This window comes from Rhynchophorus ferrugineus, unplaced genomic scaffold, assembly GCF_030347505.1.
Source record: "Rhynchophorus ferrugineus isolate W39M unplaced genomic scaffold, kcgeb_rfMv2 rfM10, whole genome shotgun sequence".
NCBI classification, from domain to species: domain Eukaryota; kingdom Metazoa; phylum Arthropoda; class Insecta; order Coleoptera; family Curculionidae; genus Rhynchophorus; species Rhynchophorus ferrugineus.
In genome coordinates, this window is record NW_027472589.1 from 17,025,821 (window position 1) to 17,044,105 (window position 18,285).

General features: G+C 34.9%; 1 protein-coding gene across 2 annotated transcripts in view; it reads left to right on the forward strand.

Annotated features, from left to right (window-relative positions):
* The window catches only part of LOC143203431 (discoidin domain-containing receptor 2), a 252,030-nt gene that overhangs the window by 55,297 nt on the left and 178,448 nt on the right, over window positions 1-18,285 (forward strand). For both annotated transcript variants that reach the window (XM_076415559.1, XM_076415561.1), the window contains exon 2: window positions 10,259-10,367. In XM_076415559.1, the coding sequence (XP_076271674.1) occupies window positions 10,259-10,367 (109 nt within the window). The remainder of the gene's footprint in view (window positions 1-10,258; window positions 10,368-18,285) is intronic.

The window sequence follows — 18,285 nt, forward strand, 5'->3', positions numbered from 1 at the left end:
ACGCTGTGAATGATTTCATTTATATTTACCGAGTAGCAATTTAAAATAGTTCATTCCTTAACATGGTTTCTTCAAAACTTATTTTATGTATTTTCAGCTATTACTTAATTTCAGTCTTTATTTATGCACTTGTTGGGATCTTCTCCACCATTGTACTATGTTATGGTGAATTATCGGTAACAATAACTGATGATTCCTACAAGTTCTTTAAAAGCTGATTTTTAAATAACTGCAAAAACAAATTATGGTTCATGTCTCGATGGTAGTCACCCTTGGATTTAGAGGAAAACACTAATTCTATACCAGGAATAAAATCATTCCTATTACCAGCATGAAGAACTATATGTCTGCAATTAATTATTAATAAATGTAATGACTAATAAAATCTAATCGATAGTTATTGCAACGTTTACGTATTTCAATCAATTTTTGTTGCCTTTACACTATATTTATTATCATCTTGCGTGACCCAATGTACCATTCTGAAAAATCCATGTCTCATTTGAATGTACAAATTGATATAATGATTCTTCCGTTTCGATTGAAAATAATTACTTATTGTTTTTATACATTTCGTATATTTGATCTCTGACGCAACTAACATCAAGCTGATCTTGATTCGTCACCCGTTTCGCATAAAGACGGTTTCTTTTTGATGAATTTAAAACTATATGGTGTTTTATTTTGTTGAGATATTTTAGTTGCCGTAAGCTAATATTGTTGCAGTTGCAACAGGCTAATAAAAAATTTCAATAAAAACCGCGGAGATTTGGAATTTACCAATACAAAACGTTGTTTTAAATGTCTCTTTTTAACTAGAATAAAATAAGAAAGAAAATATTTTCTGATTGAATTTATAAATTGTGGCAGACAGTACATTAAACATCGTGATGACTTATATACAAAAAACGTCGAATAGACTATGTGTGAGATGTTTAAAACACAAACACACACTTTTATTTTACTTTAAAAACGATTTTATTTTACGGAATGAAGCGACTACTGCTGAATGGCACTCACAGGACGATACTGAGGGTCTTAAATCCATTCTAAAATAAACCAAATCCATATCTCTAGACGTCACACTACTTAGCCTCATTCTTTGGACGAATGATTAACCAGTATAACATTCGGATATTTGTATCTAGTTCATTGACATCGTAACATTTTACTTAAGTCAACCATATAAGAGATATTTCAACTACAAGTATCTCTTCGATATACAGTTTCAATAGCGTTGTACGACACAAAACAAATAATAATAACGTTCCATTCGACCACCATAATGGCCTCGGAGTATACGAAAGTGGCCGGGGCGAGCCCGACGTAACATCGGCAATACAGAGCTCTACTTAATCGATCGCGACGAAAATGGGATCGTCGAGAACGGCGAGTTGCACGGTAGCACGGTCTTATCTTAAGCGCTTTATGTTGGGCTAACGATAATAAAGGTAGTCGTGGGGGCCATAAAAACGAGCCCCTTTAGCCTCGGTATTATTCGGAATGGGCCTCTAATTTGTAGACCTAGACGTAGAGTCCGGCCGGGAACGTCGGCCGGGTTAACTAGGTTTTTATTCCGAACCTAAGACGTTCAATCTGTAAATTTTTTTCCTTTTTTTTAGATAGAGCCTCGCAAAACCAGCCCGAAGTTTAATCCACTTGCGGAGACGTTTTTATTGGTTGTTTTACCGTTATTGCTTAATTTTTACGAGTCGCTACGGTTTACCTGTTCTTAGAGTTACCGTATATCCCTTAAAGTATTATTGTTAATTAGTTTTGTATGGGATAGTGTCTGAGTACTGTGTTTCAGCCATTCTTGGAGTCCGATCAGGGGCACACAGCGAAAGTCAAAGAATGCCTTATATCACCGATTTAAATGTATAGGCCGTTGAAGACCGTGCTTCCTAAAGAGGTAACGAGAGAAACAAGAACTCTCGAGGAAGGAATATTACTAGTTTAAGATCTTATCGACGCAGCTCTCTTGAAAAATCACATAAGGGATTCATGAGACTCATCGAGCATTTCTCAGGACAATGGACAATCTCAGGACAATGGAAAAAGTTGTAATGGTGCTTTCTCACACTAATTGTTAAAATAATGGAAAAACTCATTCTAAACAGAATGAAGGAGCACCTATACAATATAATTGCTATTTACCAATTTGGATTCCGTGACGATCATGGATTTTTTTTTGTTCTGGCCTAAAACCCGACGGTGGAATGCGTGACGCATACCCGGTTGCGGACACTTGCTCTGGAGTGACAAGTTGGACCGGGTCATTCGGCCTCTTGGTTTTTTTTTGGCCTGGGGCCGGGAAGTGGAATCCTGTTACGGATACCTGGTCGGGGAGACCCGCAGGAATAAGCGAGTTGGAGTGGTTTTGTGGAGACTGCCTCTGGGCTACCCACTAAACCCCACCCTATCTGCTGATTCAGTGACACTAACTGATACTTCTTACTGCTAGTAAGGAGGGTGCCGGTAACCGGTAACACCGTTAAGAGGCACAAGGGACAGGCAAGGACATGCCCGCGTTATTACACCACGAAGCTTGCGGTACATGGGTTAATCGCTCGCAGGAGAAGGTCGAGACAATTTGGAGTTAGAGCACGACGGGGTAGTGTCGGCTGTGATAGAATAAGGCCACGAAGAGCCGAATGAGTTATTGGCCTAAAATATTGGCCAGCTCAGTAATACCTCTATTGCCCGAGAGACGAAGTTAAATATAAAACTTGGGGGACGTCTGTTTCTCTATGAATTTGATTATTCCTGACGAACCAGGGGGCATTGATTATTCTCCTAAGAATTTTGCTTTGAAAGACTTGAAGACGTTCCACCTGGTTAGATGAGACGTATTTTAGATAGACACTGGAGCCGTATAGAACGACTGATCGAATCAGCATCTTGTACGGGAGAGATTTTATTGAGAGAGGAAGCCTGCTGGACTGGTTGATAAGCGGGAGCAGCAAATTAACAATACCTTGACTTTTCTGAAGGGTCCTTTTAATCTGGGAGTTCCACCTAAACTTGCGATCGAGACAAGACTGAGATAGGTAACTTATTCTGACTATGGGAATTCGGCGTTCTCGATTTTAAGACGCGCTTGGTGCAAAACGCTTCTTGTGGAAGAAGTTGGCTTAGGTTTTCTGAGGGTTGACCCGCAAACTCCAGAAATTTAACGACTGGACCATCTCATCGAGTTGTTTTTGGAGTGTGCTTTGAATGTGCGGTGCTACTCTTGAAGAATTAAAGTCGCTCTCGGCTTACTGGGTCGCTACTACTACTACTACATTAAATTTGTGGATATGGCACCCGCTAACCGGGCAGCCGTTATTGGGCAAGAGGGCCCGGCGGAAAAATAGATAGTGAGACTAACTATTGATTCGAGAACTTGAGTTAACACACGACTGGATTCTGACCTATGGGGGCAAAAGTTATGACTGCAGCGACGGATCAGGTCATTTCAGCCTGGAAAAGCGGGAGGTTAGTGGTGACACGGTGCTAAGCTCCCAGCCAATAAGACCTGCTCGCGATCAACCGCGTTTTCAGAAGAACTTGAGCTAAATTTTTGTTTATGGAAAGATTGAGATATGAAGTGCCTGATTTTTAGAGTGTTTCCCTGCGAATTTGATTATTTCTGACAAACCATGGAGCGTTTAAGATTCCCCTGAGGAGTTTATTTTGGAAAACTTGAATCGGGTTCACCCGGTTAGGTACAGTAAACTTGAAGTAGACATTAAATCCGTAGAGGAGTATGGACCGAATTAACATCTTGTAAAATAAATATTTGGTGGTGACGGGAAGTCTGCTAGAAGATAGTAGGTTTGCTATCCCCAAACCTTTCTGGATTTGGGAATGCCAATTGAGCTTCTTCTGTAAACTAAGGCCGTGAAGAAAGCAGTGCCGTCAGCGTAAAACGCGAAGTCAATGTACTCTTTTCTTGGCAGATCTGAAATAAAGAGGTTAAATAAGGCTGGAGCGTGAGGATCATAGAAAGGTTCGAACAAATATGTAGTAGATGCCTGAAAAATGAACTATACTGCTCTGCAGCCTTTTCGGACATTAGTCAAGCACTTTGCAAAATCTGGTATGATGGATTGGCGTACAAAATAAAAAAAAGCTCTCTCCCTGCTTCAATTGAAAGATACTCATGATCAAGTTAAAGGACGATTATTGTCTTTAGCCCGATATATGTTGGGTATCCTACCGGCCAGCGTTCTGGGACCGGTCTTGTACCTGAAATAGAGTGCGGGCCTTCCAACTAGTGAGCACACAATGAGTGCGACCTACGCTGACCACACTGTCGTCCTTTCAGTGCATTCTCACAGAAAAACTGCTTCGCTCAAACTCCAATGCCATCTGAATAAAAGCTTACCGACTGGCGAAGGACCAACTCGGAGATCATACCAGAATACATCCAGTGTTACCCCGCCTGGTTAACAACAAATTCAAAATTACAAATCACAAATGTAAAACAATCGCAAACATAAATTTACGATTACGAATTCGCAATTATCGTCGTCGTCGTCCTGTCGTCCATAATATTAGGATTAATATGATAATGATAATATTGGGATGATTTTCTTATTAAGCCCAAACAATACAAAAATAATAATATAGTTTTATGACATATACATAAAATTAAATTACGAACAAAACATAACTAATTTATTGTTAGTGTCGTCTTCAAACTGGTCAGTAAAATAATATTGTAAATAGATAAACAGGTTTTGGTAGATATTAAGCTAGAATATAAACATATAAAATACACTTACTAGATAGGTTAAATAACGTTTATGTTTACTTTTATTTAGTTGTTACAACGATATTATTTTATCACAATGATTATTTTGAAACGTTTGTGTTAAAAATTATCAAAAGTTCAATTATTTTACTTTTTAGCGAATTCCTAATTTATTTTTGAAGTCGGTTAATTTTTTATTAAGTATATTATTCATTTATATTGACAACATTGTGATGTTCCTCTCTTCGTATGCTTTCACAGTTATGATAGGAAATTTTGTGAACTCCTTGGCCTTACAGCTCTAGTTTGGATTTTAGAGTTGACAGGATTGTTTCAATGTTGCATTTTTGCTGTCCTTAATGTGTGGTATGCTTTGCAAATGGTTTCTGCTTATTTTCTTTTGTTTTCTCTGGCATGGTCCTTGAGCCCTCTTAAATTCTTTCTCTCTGTAGTCGATTTGAATCAGAGTTTCATCTATTATTTCTATTGCTATTCTTCTATTGCCGTATGTGCCGGTTTTCAGTATATTCAGTATCCAAGCATTCCGTTTTCTGTTTCGCGTATCAATTCATTCAAATTCAACTCATGGAACGAGAAATAGATCAAAAAGAAAAACGTAAAGATGATTTTGTGTGACGTTCTCAAAATATTAAAGGTATATATATATATATACCTTTAATATTATATATATATATATATATATATATATATATATATATATATATATATATTACATATATATTACATGTATATATATATAATATTATATATTACATATACACATATTACATATTTTTCAACAGTTTAATATAGCTTCCAGAGATTGTAAACGAGACGCTGGGGGCTTTCTGTTTGCTTCATTTACGGTGAATTTATTAATGTAGGAGAAAGGAAAGTATTAAAGTAGGAAAAAGGAAGGTACAAATTTAAAGATCGCCTATCAAGCTCACTTCATTCTACGTATTAAAAGTTACGACAAAAAATGGGTTCCATATGTGTTACGTAACTCTTGCCGATAAGTTCTGGAGTATGGTACTGTAGGAATGTTCGTTGGGTCGGTCTGTCTAAATGTGTGGCTGTCGATGCGATTGTTTATCCGAACACTCACTGTTTCGTTTCTTCTTTTTATGGGTTGAATTTGCGCGAGAACTAAAACACTGATTGAAGAAATACTTGTTTATTGCAATATTAAACGATACATGTGGTCGACGGAAGAATTGACCGGATATTAGGTAAAGGTAAGGGAAGTACGGTAGCGCTGTGGAACTGGTACTGTTACAAAGGCGTAGATAAATAAAAAGAGAGCGAGACGTCGTTGTGGTAGTCTTTTATAACCGGGAACCGCATGGTACCAATCCAAAAGCCTAAAGGGTCGTAATGGTCGCTACAGTACCATTGACTAGGTTATGTGTTACTTCTTATTTTAGAATGGTACAGATGTCAAAAAAATATCAATAAAGTTTGCTCTGCACATAATTTAGAGCAAACCAAGTGTCACACATCACACAGTGTGTTATTTTTGCAGTATAAATCAACTTAAAGGTAAACATTGAAAGAAAACGGCTTATCCTGATCTACAATCCGCTCTAATGCATTGGAAAATCAACTACTTTCAGCAGGGTTAGTTATTGTAACAGAGCAATTTCGGATATTGTTATCGTAGTTAAAACAATTGAATTTACTTGATTTTGGTGTTCGAATATCCAGTACACCGAAAGCATGATGAGAGATTATATTTGGGGGATATTCAGAGAAACAAACTTCTGTTGAACATGACAGGAAAAGTAAAACTGTAAATTTTTAAACTTTTGGATGCTATTTTAATATAAACAAATCATAATTGGAAGTTCGTTACATTTTAATTCTTTCTGTTATTTTAGTACCTTTATGTATACATTCTATGTATTTAATAAATTATTACTACATATATTTCCGCCTATTCAGTTTATACCCAACACTAAAATGTTATATTTTCTCTTATATATTTCTTGTTTCCGATAGTGCAACATACCTATCAAGCCGAAATGGGGTCGGCGATGCCGTTGTTTCTGTTCACCTCGTCAAAATCCATTACGTCTTGCCGGTACGAGATTTCCAATTTCCTCCGTTGGCGTTCTTTAATTTGCAGTAAAACGGTCTCTATCGTTCGCCATCGATGCCGAAACGTGACAACCTGAAGAAATATAAACGTCGATCCAAGTCTATGCTCTCCCGCACCGACTGCCGATAATACAGATCTCTGTTTGTATCACTCAAGTAAATTGAGTCTTAATTTTATGTGTTCCACTTTCTTTAGCGCTTGTATTTTTTCTGGGATAAAATCTTGGAAGTTGTTCGTCTATATTACTTGCATTATATTACATTAACATAGGTAAAAATGGTAGTTGTGTAAGTTAGTTTTTTTGAGATATCAGTAACTGGAAACTATATAGTTAGCAAAACTCCTTGAGAAATTGAATATTCTTCCATTCAGACTTAGTAGCAGCCTATTGATTTGTCTTTAATTTGAGAAACATTGAATTCAAACTAGTAGTGACGCACATCATCAATATGTGCCAGTCAAAACTTGTAAATTCGTTTTAAACGGTAAAAAAGAGATAGTATGGTGTTTGACAATTACGATCCTGCAACCGAAAGAGCCTGCAAAAGTTGTGCGTTTGTCAAACGTCTGCAAACTTCTTCAACATATGATCATTACGGGTTATAAGCCGGCAAACGTTTTAATGCTTATAAATATCAATTCGTCGTTTATTATTACTCTGATTTAAAATGACGAAGCCGTTACATAACCACAGTCAAAACCGGTTGCGTCTGTTTGCGAAAATATTTGTATGAATATAGACAGGAAATTATCCATAAAATGCTCAAAGATATACAGCAACATGAGGGATGGCGAACATCTCTTCATACACTGTTGGGTAACATAGGATTGTAAGTAGTGATAAGATAACCCACGATAGGCTTTAATGGAACTTCTAGGAATTGCTTCTAAAAGAATACAATTATTAAGAGCATATAACAATATCAAGGAAGGAAGAATTAGTATATCAATTTGTATATTTAGACGAGACATGGCTATTTTAGAATGGTACATTGGGTTAATCATGGCAATAAATATAGTGTAAAGACGACAAAAGTTGATGAAAAAAGGTAATTTATTTCTTTTATAACTTTTTGAACCATCAGTTAATATTACGGACAATTCCCCATAACATAGTACACTGGTGGAGTAAAAGATATCCCTACAAGAGCAACAACTTTAAGGAATGCCTTTAAGTACATAAAACAAGTTTTGCAGAAACCATGTTGAAGAATAAACTATTTCAAATTGCTACTTAGTAAATATAAATGAAATATTTAATTGTATTTTATGTAATTTAATTTTTTAGAAATAAGCCTGAGAAAAGATAGATGGTAGATAAGATTACTGAACGTTATGGCCACAGAGTATTACTTCTTCCTCCCTACCACTGCATATTTTATCCAATTGAGTTAATATGGGTTATTGCAAAGAATTATTACAATAGACATTCAGATCGAGAAGGACTTTCACACCAAAACTGTCTGGATTTGTGGAAAGAAGCGTTGTCGACAATAACGCCTTCGGTTTGGATGATCTCGAGGAGACACATTGAAGAAGTAATTGATAAATGGTGAGATCGTGAGCAAGTTTTCGATATATTAGAAATGAACAGCTTAGTTATTCACTTGAGTAGTGATTCTGAAAGTAAGAGTGGTTAAATAAACTTTTATGAATGTTGGTTTATGATTCAATTCCGACAATTACCAAGATTGAGGAAACAACTAAAGGTCAATATATGAATAATATATGTTAACTGTAGGAAATAAATAATGGAGAGAAATAATACCAACTGATTTACAAATATGGCAAATGCATTAAGGACGATGCAGTTATTAAATCTAGTTTTATCAAGAAAGACGTATACAGGATAGAAGAGTAACAGAACAAACTAAGAAGAAATACAGTAATATCAAAATGACTTTACACGGAAACATTGCATCGAAGGAAACAATAACTAAACGTAAAAACTAAATATGCTTTCTAATGAAAGTTAAATATATTACACAGATACACAATTGTTAATTAGGTAGATTTGAAGTCCTTCAGGTAATACGACTAGATCAGAAAACGCGCCTAGAATTCTACCTATATTAGTGTGGAGAAAAGTTAAATGTAAATATAATAAAACAACTCTAACCTATAAATTATTATGGCTGTATAATTAATTGTAATTTTAATATATCCGTAAGATGTACTGTAATATTAAAATAAATTATATTAGATAATATTTCTGTTGTAAAATTGTGTTATATATCAAAGTCAAAATGTACTAAAACTCAGAGATGATGGGCGACATTACGACGTCAATTCAGATCACGTGGGTTCACTGGTGTTTTCAATAGGCTATACAATCGTAATTCCAAATTAATTTATAACTACTTTTCTGTTGTACAATAGAATTTGTACAATATATAAGTTAATGTAATTTGGTTCGGTGCAATCGTCTGATTTCCTGCGTGTTCTCCAGTAACTGGTAGAACTTTGTTTTGGGCGCGTTGGATTACTAGTTGGTTTGATGTTTTAGAGCAACCCCATATTTGCACACCATAGGTCCAGATTGGCTGAATAAATGAATATAATAGTTTTCCACCTGTTATCCGAGCATTCCATTTTATTGTATCTGTTTTTAGGAGATTATTCAAGGACTCTATTGCTATATTTGTGTTGATTCCAGCGTTTCTTTGGAAGTAATGAACCACTATTTTTATTCTCTCCTCGTCTTATAAGTAATATATGTGCAAATTTTTATCTAGTTTAGGCCAAAAATTAACTAAATGATATTTTACTAATACTTTATACACTTATGTTCGCATTGTTTGCTCTTAATTTTCATTCTTTAATACCTAACAATTATTTCCTAACCACAACTTTTGTAAGCAACAACGTGTGGCTGCGAAATTTTTTAAGCTGGTTTAGAATAAATATGCATGAGGAATTGTAGCTGATCAACACGCACGTTGGAGTCCGTTTACTGTCGTCTTTGGTACCCAAGGGAGGAGTAATGGGGGATAAAATGCGATGTATCTGTCTAGCTACACATACATAGTCTTTACACAAATCAGACGAGCCGTCATACAGTCGTCAACACAAGTATTCACAGTCTTTACTCAAGTATTGAAGAACCTTCAAAAATATTTAAGTAATTGGTCAAGGGAGTGGACAGTTTATGCTACTTTGATAGTGTGAAAATTGCCGTCACTAGCCACTTATAGCCGTCTAATCTTTGTAATTAGTAAGTGTTATTGTAGGTAATATCCCTTGAACTTTGCCAGTTTTTCTTTTACTATCGGGAGGAAAAAGACGCACAACAAATACTTTTTCAAAATGGAAAAATGATCAGAATACATAAATAAAGTTGTTTCTTCTAAATATTTATATTCGTGGCCTCTTCTTATAGACTATTGTATATATATATATACTTTTCCATGTTTAAGGTACGGGATGTGCGGCCCCCCTGGGAATGGAGTCCAGGAAAATCACCGACGCCTCCGTCACGGCCAGCAGCAGCTACGATTCAGGCAGCGTGGGACCCCAACACGCCAGGTAAAGCCCACCGCCGTCCAAAATGCTCAGCCTACCATCGAACCGTAGCCCGCGGCCCCACACGTAGAGAAAAAATTCTATTTTGCGTCGAAAAAAAATTTCCGGTTCATTCAAATCGGTGCCGCCCCGGGGGCGAAGAGTCTGAACTTCGATTTTACACCGGGTCCTTCCGTACCGCACACGCCCCCCTCCCCTTCAACCACCTTGTTTTTGTTTTGATTACGGGAGGTGGGGGGTGCTCGCCCCCTCGACCGGGAAGACGAGCAAACGAGGAGGGTAGGGGGGTGAGAGGGTGAAGCTTTTGCGTTTGGGGAGTTTTTTTTTTGCCCGTTCGCCTTTTGTTTGGCTTAATAGGAAAAAATGCTTTGTCGGGCGTTGGGAATTGTTCGGGTAGTTTCAAAGGGAAACATCGAAAAATGACAGTTCTATAAATATACGGGGAATATTTGCAAATTTCGGGGCGCAAACGGAGATAAAAGGGAATATGAGGTGGTTCCGCGATCTGATATACGGCAGCTTTTTCGTTTTTTATGTCTGTCTGCTTTTATTTAATTTGGTCTGATGTAGAACGTATGAGCCGAGAACTTCCGGGTTCTTAGTGAAAATACGTAAATTCATTTTGACGTTTTTTTTTTAAGAACGTTCTTGTTTCGAAAATATTATCCGGCATTAAAATTAGAGTATTTGAATGTCAAAGTTAACGAATTCATTTTCGAACATATTAACACAAATATAAGTGTTACTTAGTTATAGGGGATAGACCAATTAATATGAACACCATGTAACTGGTCAATTGAAAATTCCCCGGCCTACCATAGTAAAACATATATTCTTTGGAAAAATTATTTTTTTTTATTCAACATAATTCCCTTCAAGGGTGATACACTGATTATAATGACCCTGCACTTTTCGATGCCATTTTTGTAGTACGATTTGTCCTTTGCTTCAAAATAGGCCTCAGTTTCGGCGATCACCTCTTGATTCTACGAAAATTTCTTCCCAACCACCATTCTTTTGAGATCTGTGAACGGGAAATAGTAGCTGGGTGCCAGATCTGGAGAATACGGGGGATGATGAAGCAATTCGAACCCCAATTCATGGATTTTTGCAATCGTTTTCCCTAACTTGTGACACGGTGTATTGTCTTTCTTTTTCTTCAAACGCTGCCGTTTTCGGCGATTTCGTATTTTAAACTGTCCAATAGCGCTATATAATCGTCGCTGTTGATGGTCCTTCCTTTTTGCAGGTAGCCAATGCAAAATTATTCCATGAGCATCCCAATATACAGATGCCACCTTGCCAGCCGACTGTTGCGTTTTCCCACGCTTTGGAATGAGTTTCATGTGCAGTTTCATGTTCATCATGTGCAGTTCACTCGAATGATTGTTGATTGGATTACGGATTGAAATGATGGAGCCATGTTTCATTCATTGTCATATATCGACACAAAAACTTGGGTATATTACAGTTGGTCATCTTCAAACACTGATCTGAATCATCAACTCGTGGTTGTTTTTGGTCAAAAGTGAGCTTGCGCGGCACCCACTTTGCACAGAGCTTTCTCATACCCAAATATTCGTGAATGATATGATGAACACGTTCAGTTGATATCTTTAGAGTGTCTGCTATTTCATTCAATTTCAATTTACGCTCATTCAAAATCATTTTGTGGATTTTGATTAAATGTTTTCGTCGGTAACAACCTCTTTTGGGCGTCCATGGCGTTCACCGTCTTCGGTGCTCAGTTCACCATGTCTAAACTTAGCATACCAATTCTTGATGGTTGATTTTCCTGGGGCAGTGTCCGGAAACTCGGCATCAAGCTAAGTCTTTGCTTCAAATATATTTTTTCAAAAAGCAATATTTTATCAACACGCGAAATTCCTTTTTATGCATTTTTTTCACAATAACAAAAGTTGGTTCACTCAAAATGCTATAATTCACAAACTAGTGATCCTGCAGCTGCCAAATTTAAACACGAATCTTTTGAGAGTTAGCGCCAACTAAAAACATATTGATTTAATTCTAGTGGCGCTATCTATGTATCAGGCCGTGGACTTTTCAATTGACCTGTTAATATGGGACAACTTGCTACCGTATATGTAGTATTATATGTTGGCAACAGTATCTATATTGCTCAGTGTACATGCTAAATCTTGTAGGTTATATTTTTCGAGCGACAGTGTCCATGGTAATATCAGCATACGTATAAAATGGTAAAACATCGTCGTCGAAGAGGAATGGTGAACGAAATCCAACCAAAGTAACAGCTGCACTCAACACTCACTTGAGTTATATTGTTTTTATAGTCTATCCAGAGTTATTTTGTACATACGTCATCTAAATTTTTGACGACAAAACGTCGCCATGTTGCCGTATCAAGTCTGAATTTTAGTTCAGTTTGGTTTTGATATAAAGCAAAATTCTAATCTAAATAAAATAATTAAACAAAAATATTGATATCAAATATAATTTATTTTAACATTATAGTAAACCTAATACATATACATTATCAAATCACTTAAAACTACAATTTAGTATATAGTTATAATAGTTTGTAGGTTAGGGTTGTATTTGATTGTATTTACATAGAACTCCTTTCCATACCACTCATGAGTTAGAGTTGTAGGCGCGTTTGTAGCTGTATCCCCTTGTGACCCAATCCACCTACTTTATAATTGTAAATCCAAGTAATATATTTTACTTTCATTAAGGAGCATATTATATAGTTCTTTGTCCTTCGGTACAGTGTTTCTTTGTAAAAACATTTTTTTTATCATTGTATTTCTTCTTAGTATGTTTTGTTACTACTTGTATCTACATGTGTATATGTTTTTAATAAAACTAGATTTAATCACTGCATTGTCCTTAATAAATTTGTCATATCTATCAAACCGTTACTATTCTTTCTCTCCTGACACATTTTAACCAAATGCTCATGTATATTCTGAACAATTACACAATATATGTGCACATAAATCTTTTACACTTTACTTATCTTTGTTTTAGAAATTGGCAGCATTGAATCATATCATATTCAGAAAGTTTCGTTCAAATTAATCAGTAAATTGTTAATTTTCAATCAAGTTTTGTTCACAATTCCTTCCAACCGAAGGTGTTATTAACCATTCCTGTTTCCAGCACGAGGTACAATATGTCTGCAATGAATTATTAATCAATGTTATGACTAATGAAACAAAATGAAATGTTATTCCCACATTCACCTTTTTCCATCAACTTATGCTGCCATAACTCTATTTTTTTATCATCTTACCATGAGTGTCCGTTGGGTATATTGGTCTCATTATGAAATATCCATGTCTCACTAAATACATAAATTGGAATAGTAAGTCTTCCTTCATATTATTATAATATATTTTAAAAAATACTATACATAAAACAATCTATTAAACATCTTGATGACGATGTACAAAAAAACTTTGGATAGACTATGTATATGATAAGCTGCGAAAAAGTAGTACAACGATCACAAAACCATTTCATAACATTTCATAATTGGGACAATGCGATATGGTCTGATGAATCATCGCTTACATAATTTCCTACAAACGGCCGAGTTTATGTACGGAGAACCCCAAGAGAAGCCTGCAATCTGGATTGCTTGCTTCCAACAATCAAGCATGTGGCAGGTTCCGTTATGATTTAGGCAAGAATATCGTGGTTGAATATCTCAACATGATCAAGTCAGAATCTTAAATCACCATTTCAATGGTATTTTTACTATGACTAGCATATTCTTGTCGAATCTTGCCATATTCCAAGATAATTATGCACCATACACACAACTAAAAAGTTTCTGTCTCGATTTGCGCAGAATTAGAATATCATCAAACATCATCCCTGGCCAGCACATTTACCAGACCACAGCATAATCGAACAGTTATGGAAATTAGATAGATTATAGAACAGTTGGATAGTAGATTTTAGCGTAGGTACAATGGGACAAAATTAGTTTAGCAACTACACAGACTAGGGGTGTCGGCCACCGCGAAAGATATCAACATTTCATAAACCCTTACAATTAAGTAACAATATATACTAAACATTTAACATTAAGTACCAATTTAAAAGGTTTATTACAGATAATTAAATGTTTTATTTATGATGTTTAAGAAATATATTTTAGGGTTTCGGTGGATAGAGGTAAGACGAAATTAAACAGTGGTGTTTACATTATATGACCGTTATTTAATGGCAATATAAAAAATGAAGAAAATACAAAATAGATAAAACGGATAGCAGCGGTGTTACCTGGTGACGAGGCTTGGATAGTCGATGGGGGCACGTCTAAACCAAAGGATAGTCGGTTACCGAATGATCGAATTACCCTTCCATAACATCCCAGATAAACGTCTCGGGGTTGCCAGCTATTCGCTTTCATGTTCTAGTTGTCACTGCTGGCACCCCGCCCGTGTTCAACATCTGGGATTATATATCTGGATACTTTGTTAACCGTTATTCGAATATAAATATATGGCCGATATGTCGATTTATCGTATTTGTCCATTTATTATACCAATTTTTAACTGACTTCAAAAAAGGACGAGAGTCTATATTCGGCTGTATATAGCCATTCAGTTTGTTGTTTACGCACTAACCCTATTATATAAGAAGCTTAAATGCGGAGGTAGATAGTTCGATTCCCAACAGGGCAGTAAACTTTTTTGTTCCAGTTTGGTTGGAACATTTGTCAAATCACTTAGAATAGGTAGCAGACCCCGGGGCCTGAAACGTTCCTTATTTTTAAGCATTGATTCTTTATTCCTATTTTTCCTCATAAGGCCTGTACTTTTACTTGGGCTATCCATTGTAGTACTTAATAAAATAACTCTGTAATGTATTGAGTTAATTATCCTAACACTAAAAAGAGAAAGATATAATATATTTAACAAAAAATTCAACCAGCTTCAACAAATAAAAATAAACAAAAAACTTATTTAACCTATCTACTACACGTATTTTATATTCTACTATATATATTACACACAATTTAGTTTAATATCTACCTAAACCTATGTATCTCTTTACCATATTATTTTAACTAGAAGAAATGCTGACTAACTTATTAATAAATAAATATTGTCTATATATTACGTATCCATATAATTTTGTTCATCTGTATATAGACTAACATCTATAATACAACATATACATTTATTTATATATAGTTCAACGAATATCTTGTAATCTATTTAATTTTTTATATATTTAAGTAAATATTGCCATTGCTATTTTAATTATATCAAAGTTAATTTACTACTCTGCAGTTATTTTCTAGTCACTTTACCGTGGATTATTCGTCGTTATATATTCCAAGAAATATGTGTGTGAAATAAATATAGGAAGAATGGTGTTACCTATGTTATAAGAGTTTCCTTTTTGTTAAAATAGGATAGGATCGGCAGTATCGTTTGTGAAGGTGATTCAGTAAATCGCCACTTTTTTCGGTTAAAATAGTTCTCAAGTAAATTAAAAGTTTTGTTTTATATCCTATACGTCTCATAATTTATATGGATATCAAGCAACAGTCAATGCACTCATTATTACAGTTTCATTTGAGATACGTAATTAACAATTTTTCCAATAACCTTCTTGTAAAAAGCAATAAATCTTTGTCATTTTTATCTCATTAATTTTGATAATTCAGTATCTCCACCTACCAAATGAAGATATATCCTTAAGTGCTCTCTATGACATAATCCTTTTAATTTATCTCCTCTCGATTCACTTCCTGATTATTCTTGAATAAATTGATTGATATTGTTTTTAGTGAGTGTGGTTTTAGTGAACTGATATTGTGAGCGTAATCTTCTAAGCATACTTTTTATCGAAACGCCATATTACTTAAATGTTTTCGCATTAGGTTGTATAGTGTCATATTGAAATATAAGTTAGATTCATAAGGTCCTATTCATTTTATATCAGAAATAAAACAAACGGTAAACACAAAAGGCCTTTTATGTTTTATGTATGCCTGTAAATTCAAAATTCTTGTATCTTTTAAAATATAATTTTCGTTGCGTTTTAACAGATAGGGAGATTAAAAATTAATTAATTGGCAAAAACGAATTCAGAGTAACATTTTGGGAAAGTTTACCTCATTATATAGTTATATAGTATTATAAGCTCCAGAAAATGATGAATTGTAGAAGAAATCGAGAAGAAATAAATGATTAATGAGTATCATACAATTTGATAATAATTTAAAAATTAAGGATTTTATTTGCCATAGTTTCTAAGTTTAAACGAAAATGTAGACATTTTTGAAAATTAAATAGGATTAGTTAATTTAGTTCAATCTATTTTTGTTCAACCCGAGAATTAGGAAATTAAATAATTTTTTTTAAAATTTAAATTAATATAAAATTAATTAATAAGTACAAATTTTAACGTTTTGGCTTGAATTTGTTTTTAAAAATTGAATTATAACTATTTCAAAATTATTGATTTAAATGATCACATATTGCGATTATATAACTTATAACAGAACGTTATTATCATATAACCTCATTGCATATTGTTACATGACGTTAACTGAGCCATTGAGCTATTCATAAAATGGTAACAGGCTAGAGTAACCCCTAAATTCTTCGTTTGTTTTTTAATTTTTTAAAATATTTTGGCTGACGCGGCTGGAATCATTTCCCTTGTCGTATTTTATACTCTTGCTTAGGATAATCACAAATATTAAACAATCTAAAACATAAATTTCCTATGCCCCAGTAGGATTCGAACCCGCGACTATCGCAACAGTAGGTGGACCGTCCTGTCGACTTTTCTAGCGTTGTTTGATTTCGGATTAGTTTTTGCTAGCGTTGGGAACTATCGACTGAAAACGACTATCGACTGTTTGTAATTGACTACTTTTTACTATCGACTGTTTCATTCGCTATTTTCGGTCCGACTTATTTTACTACTATTTCTATCGACTGTTTCAGTTGAGTACTTTTAGTTACTATTTTCGGTTTTACTAGTTTCATTCGAATGATTTATAACATTCTGGCTCTGTAGTCCTAGCCACGACCTTGAAAAAATATGCCGAATATGCTTACATACATTTATATGTAATATATGTGGTTTTATGTTTCTTTGGTAGTTTGCTTGTGAATAATGATATATTGTACATTAATATAGCAGCATTTTCGAACTCCAGTTTTCAAGATCATTAATTTATTATGCAAAAATAATTAAATTGTGAGTGATAAATAGTATAAGACTTTTTGTTGTTTTTATGGTAATAATAGGTAATATTTTTTTGATTGACTTTTTCGTTTAGATTTAACTCTCTTTGTCTAAGCCTTTTGATTGTCAAAAAATCTTTCCTAAAATATCCAAATGATTCCAAACGATTTGAAGAAATATTTACAGTAGGCACTGACTTCAAATTTTTCAGTTGATAGTAGTTAAAATAATACTGTGAATAGATACATAGGTTTAAGTAGGTATTAAGCTAAATTGTGTGTATATAGTAGAATATAAAATGCATGTAGCAGATAGCTTAAATAGCAAACGTAGAATGCTATTGTCTGGTAGAAGAGTCAAACACAGCAAAACTTCTACAGGGAGGTGAAGAGCAAAGAGAGAGTGTGATGAGGATACTCAGAGGCATCATGCGCACTAAACGTGACGACAAATGCAGACGGACAACTGATCTGACGATTGTGTAGCCGCGAGGGAGGTGGAGACAACAAACAAGATAAGGGACATCCGAAGTAATGCTCATGGCGGTTCCAGGGTGCCAGGGTTCGAAGAGAAGATAGGTTTCGAGTTTGTAAACTGTGCAAATATAGATGAAAATATTAAACTGTATTAAAGGATTGGCGGAGGTTTGCAGAGGAGTCCCACACATCGGCTATAATAGTTTTTTTCCATCCATAAAAAAAGATAGATTAAATAA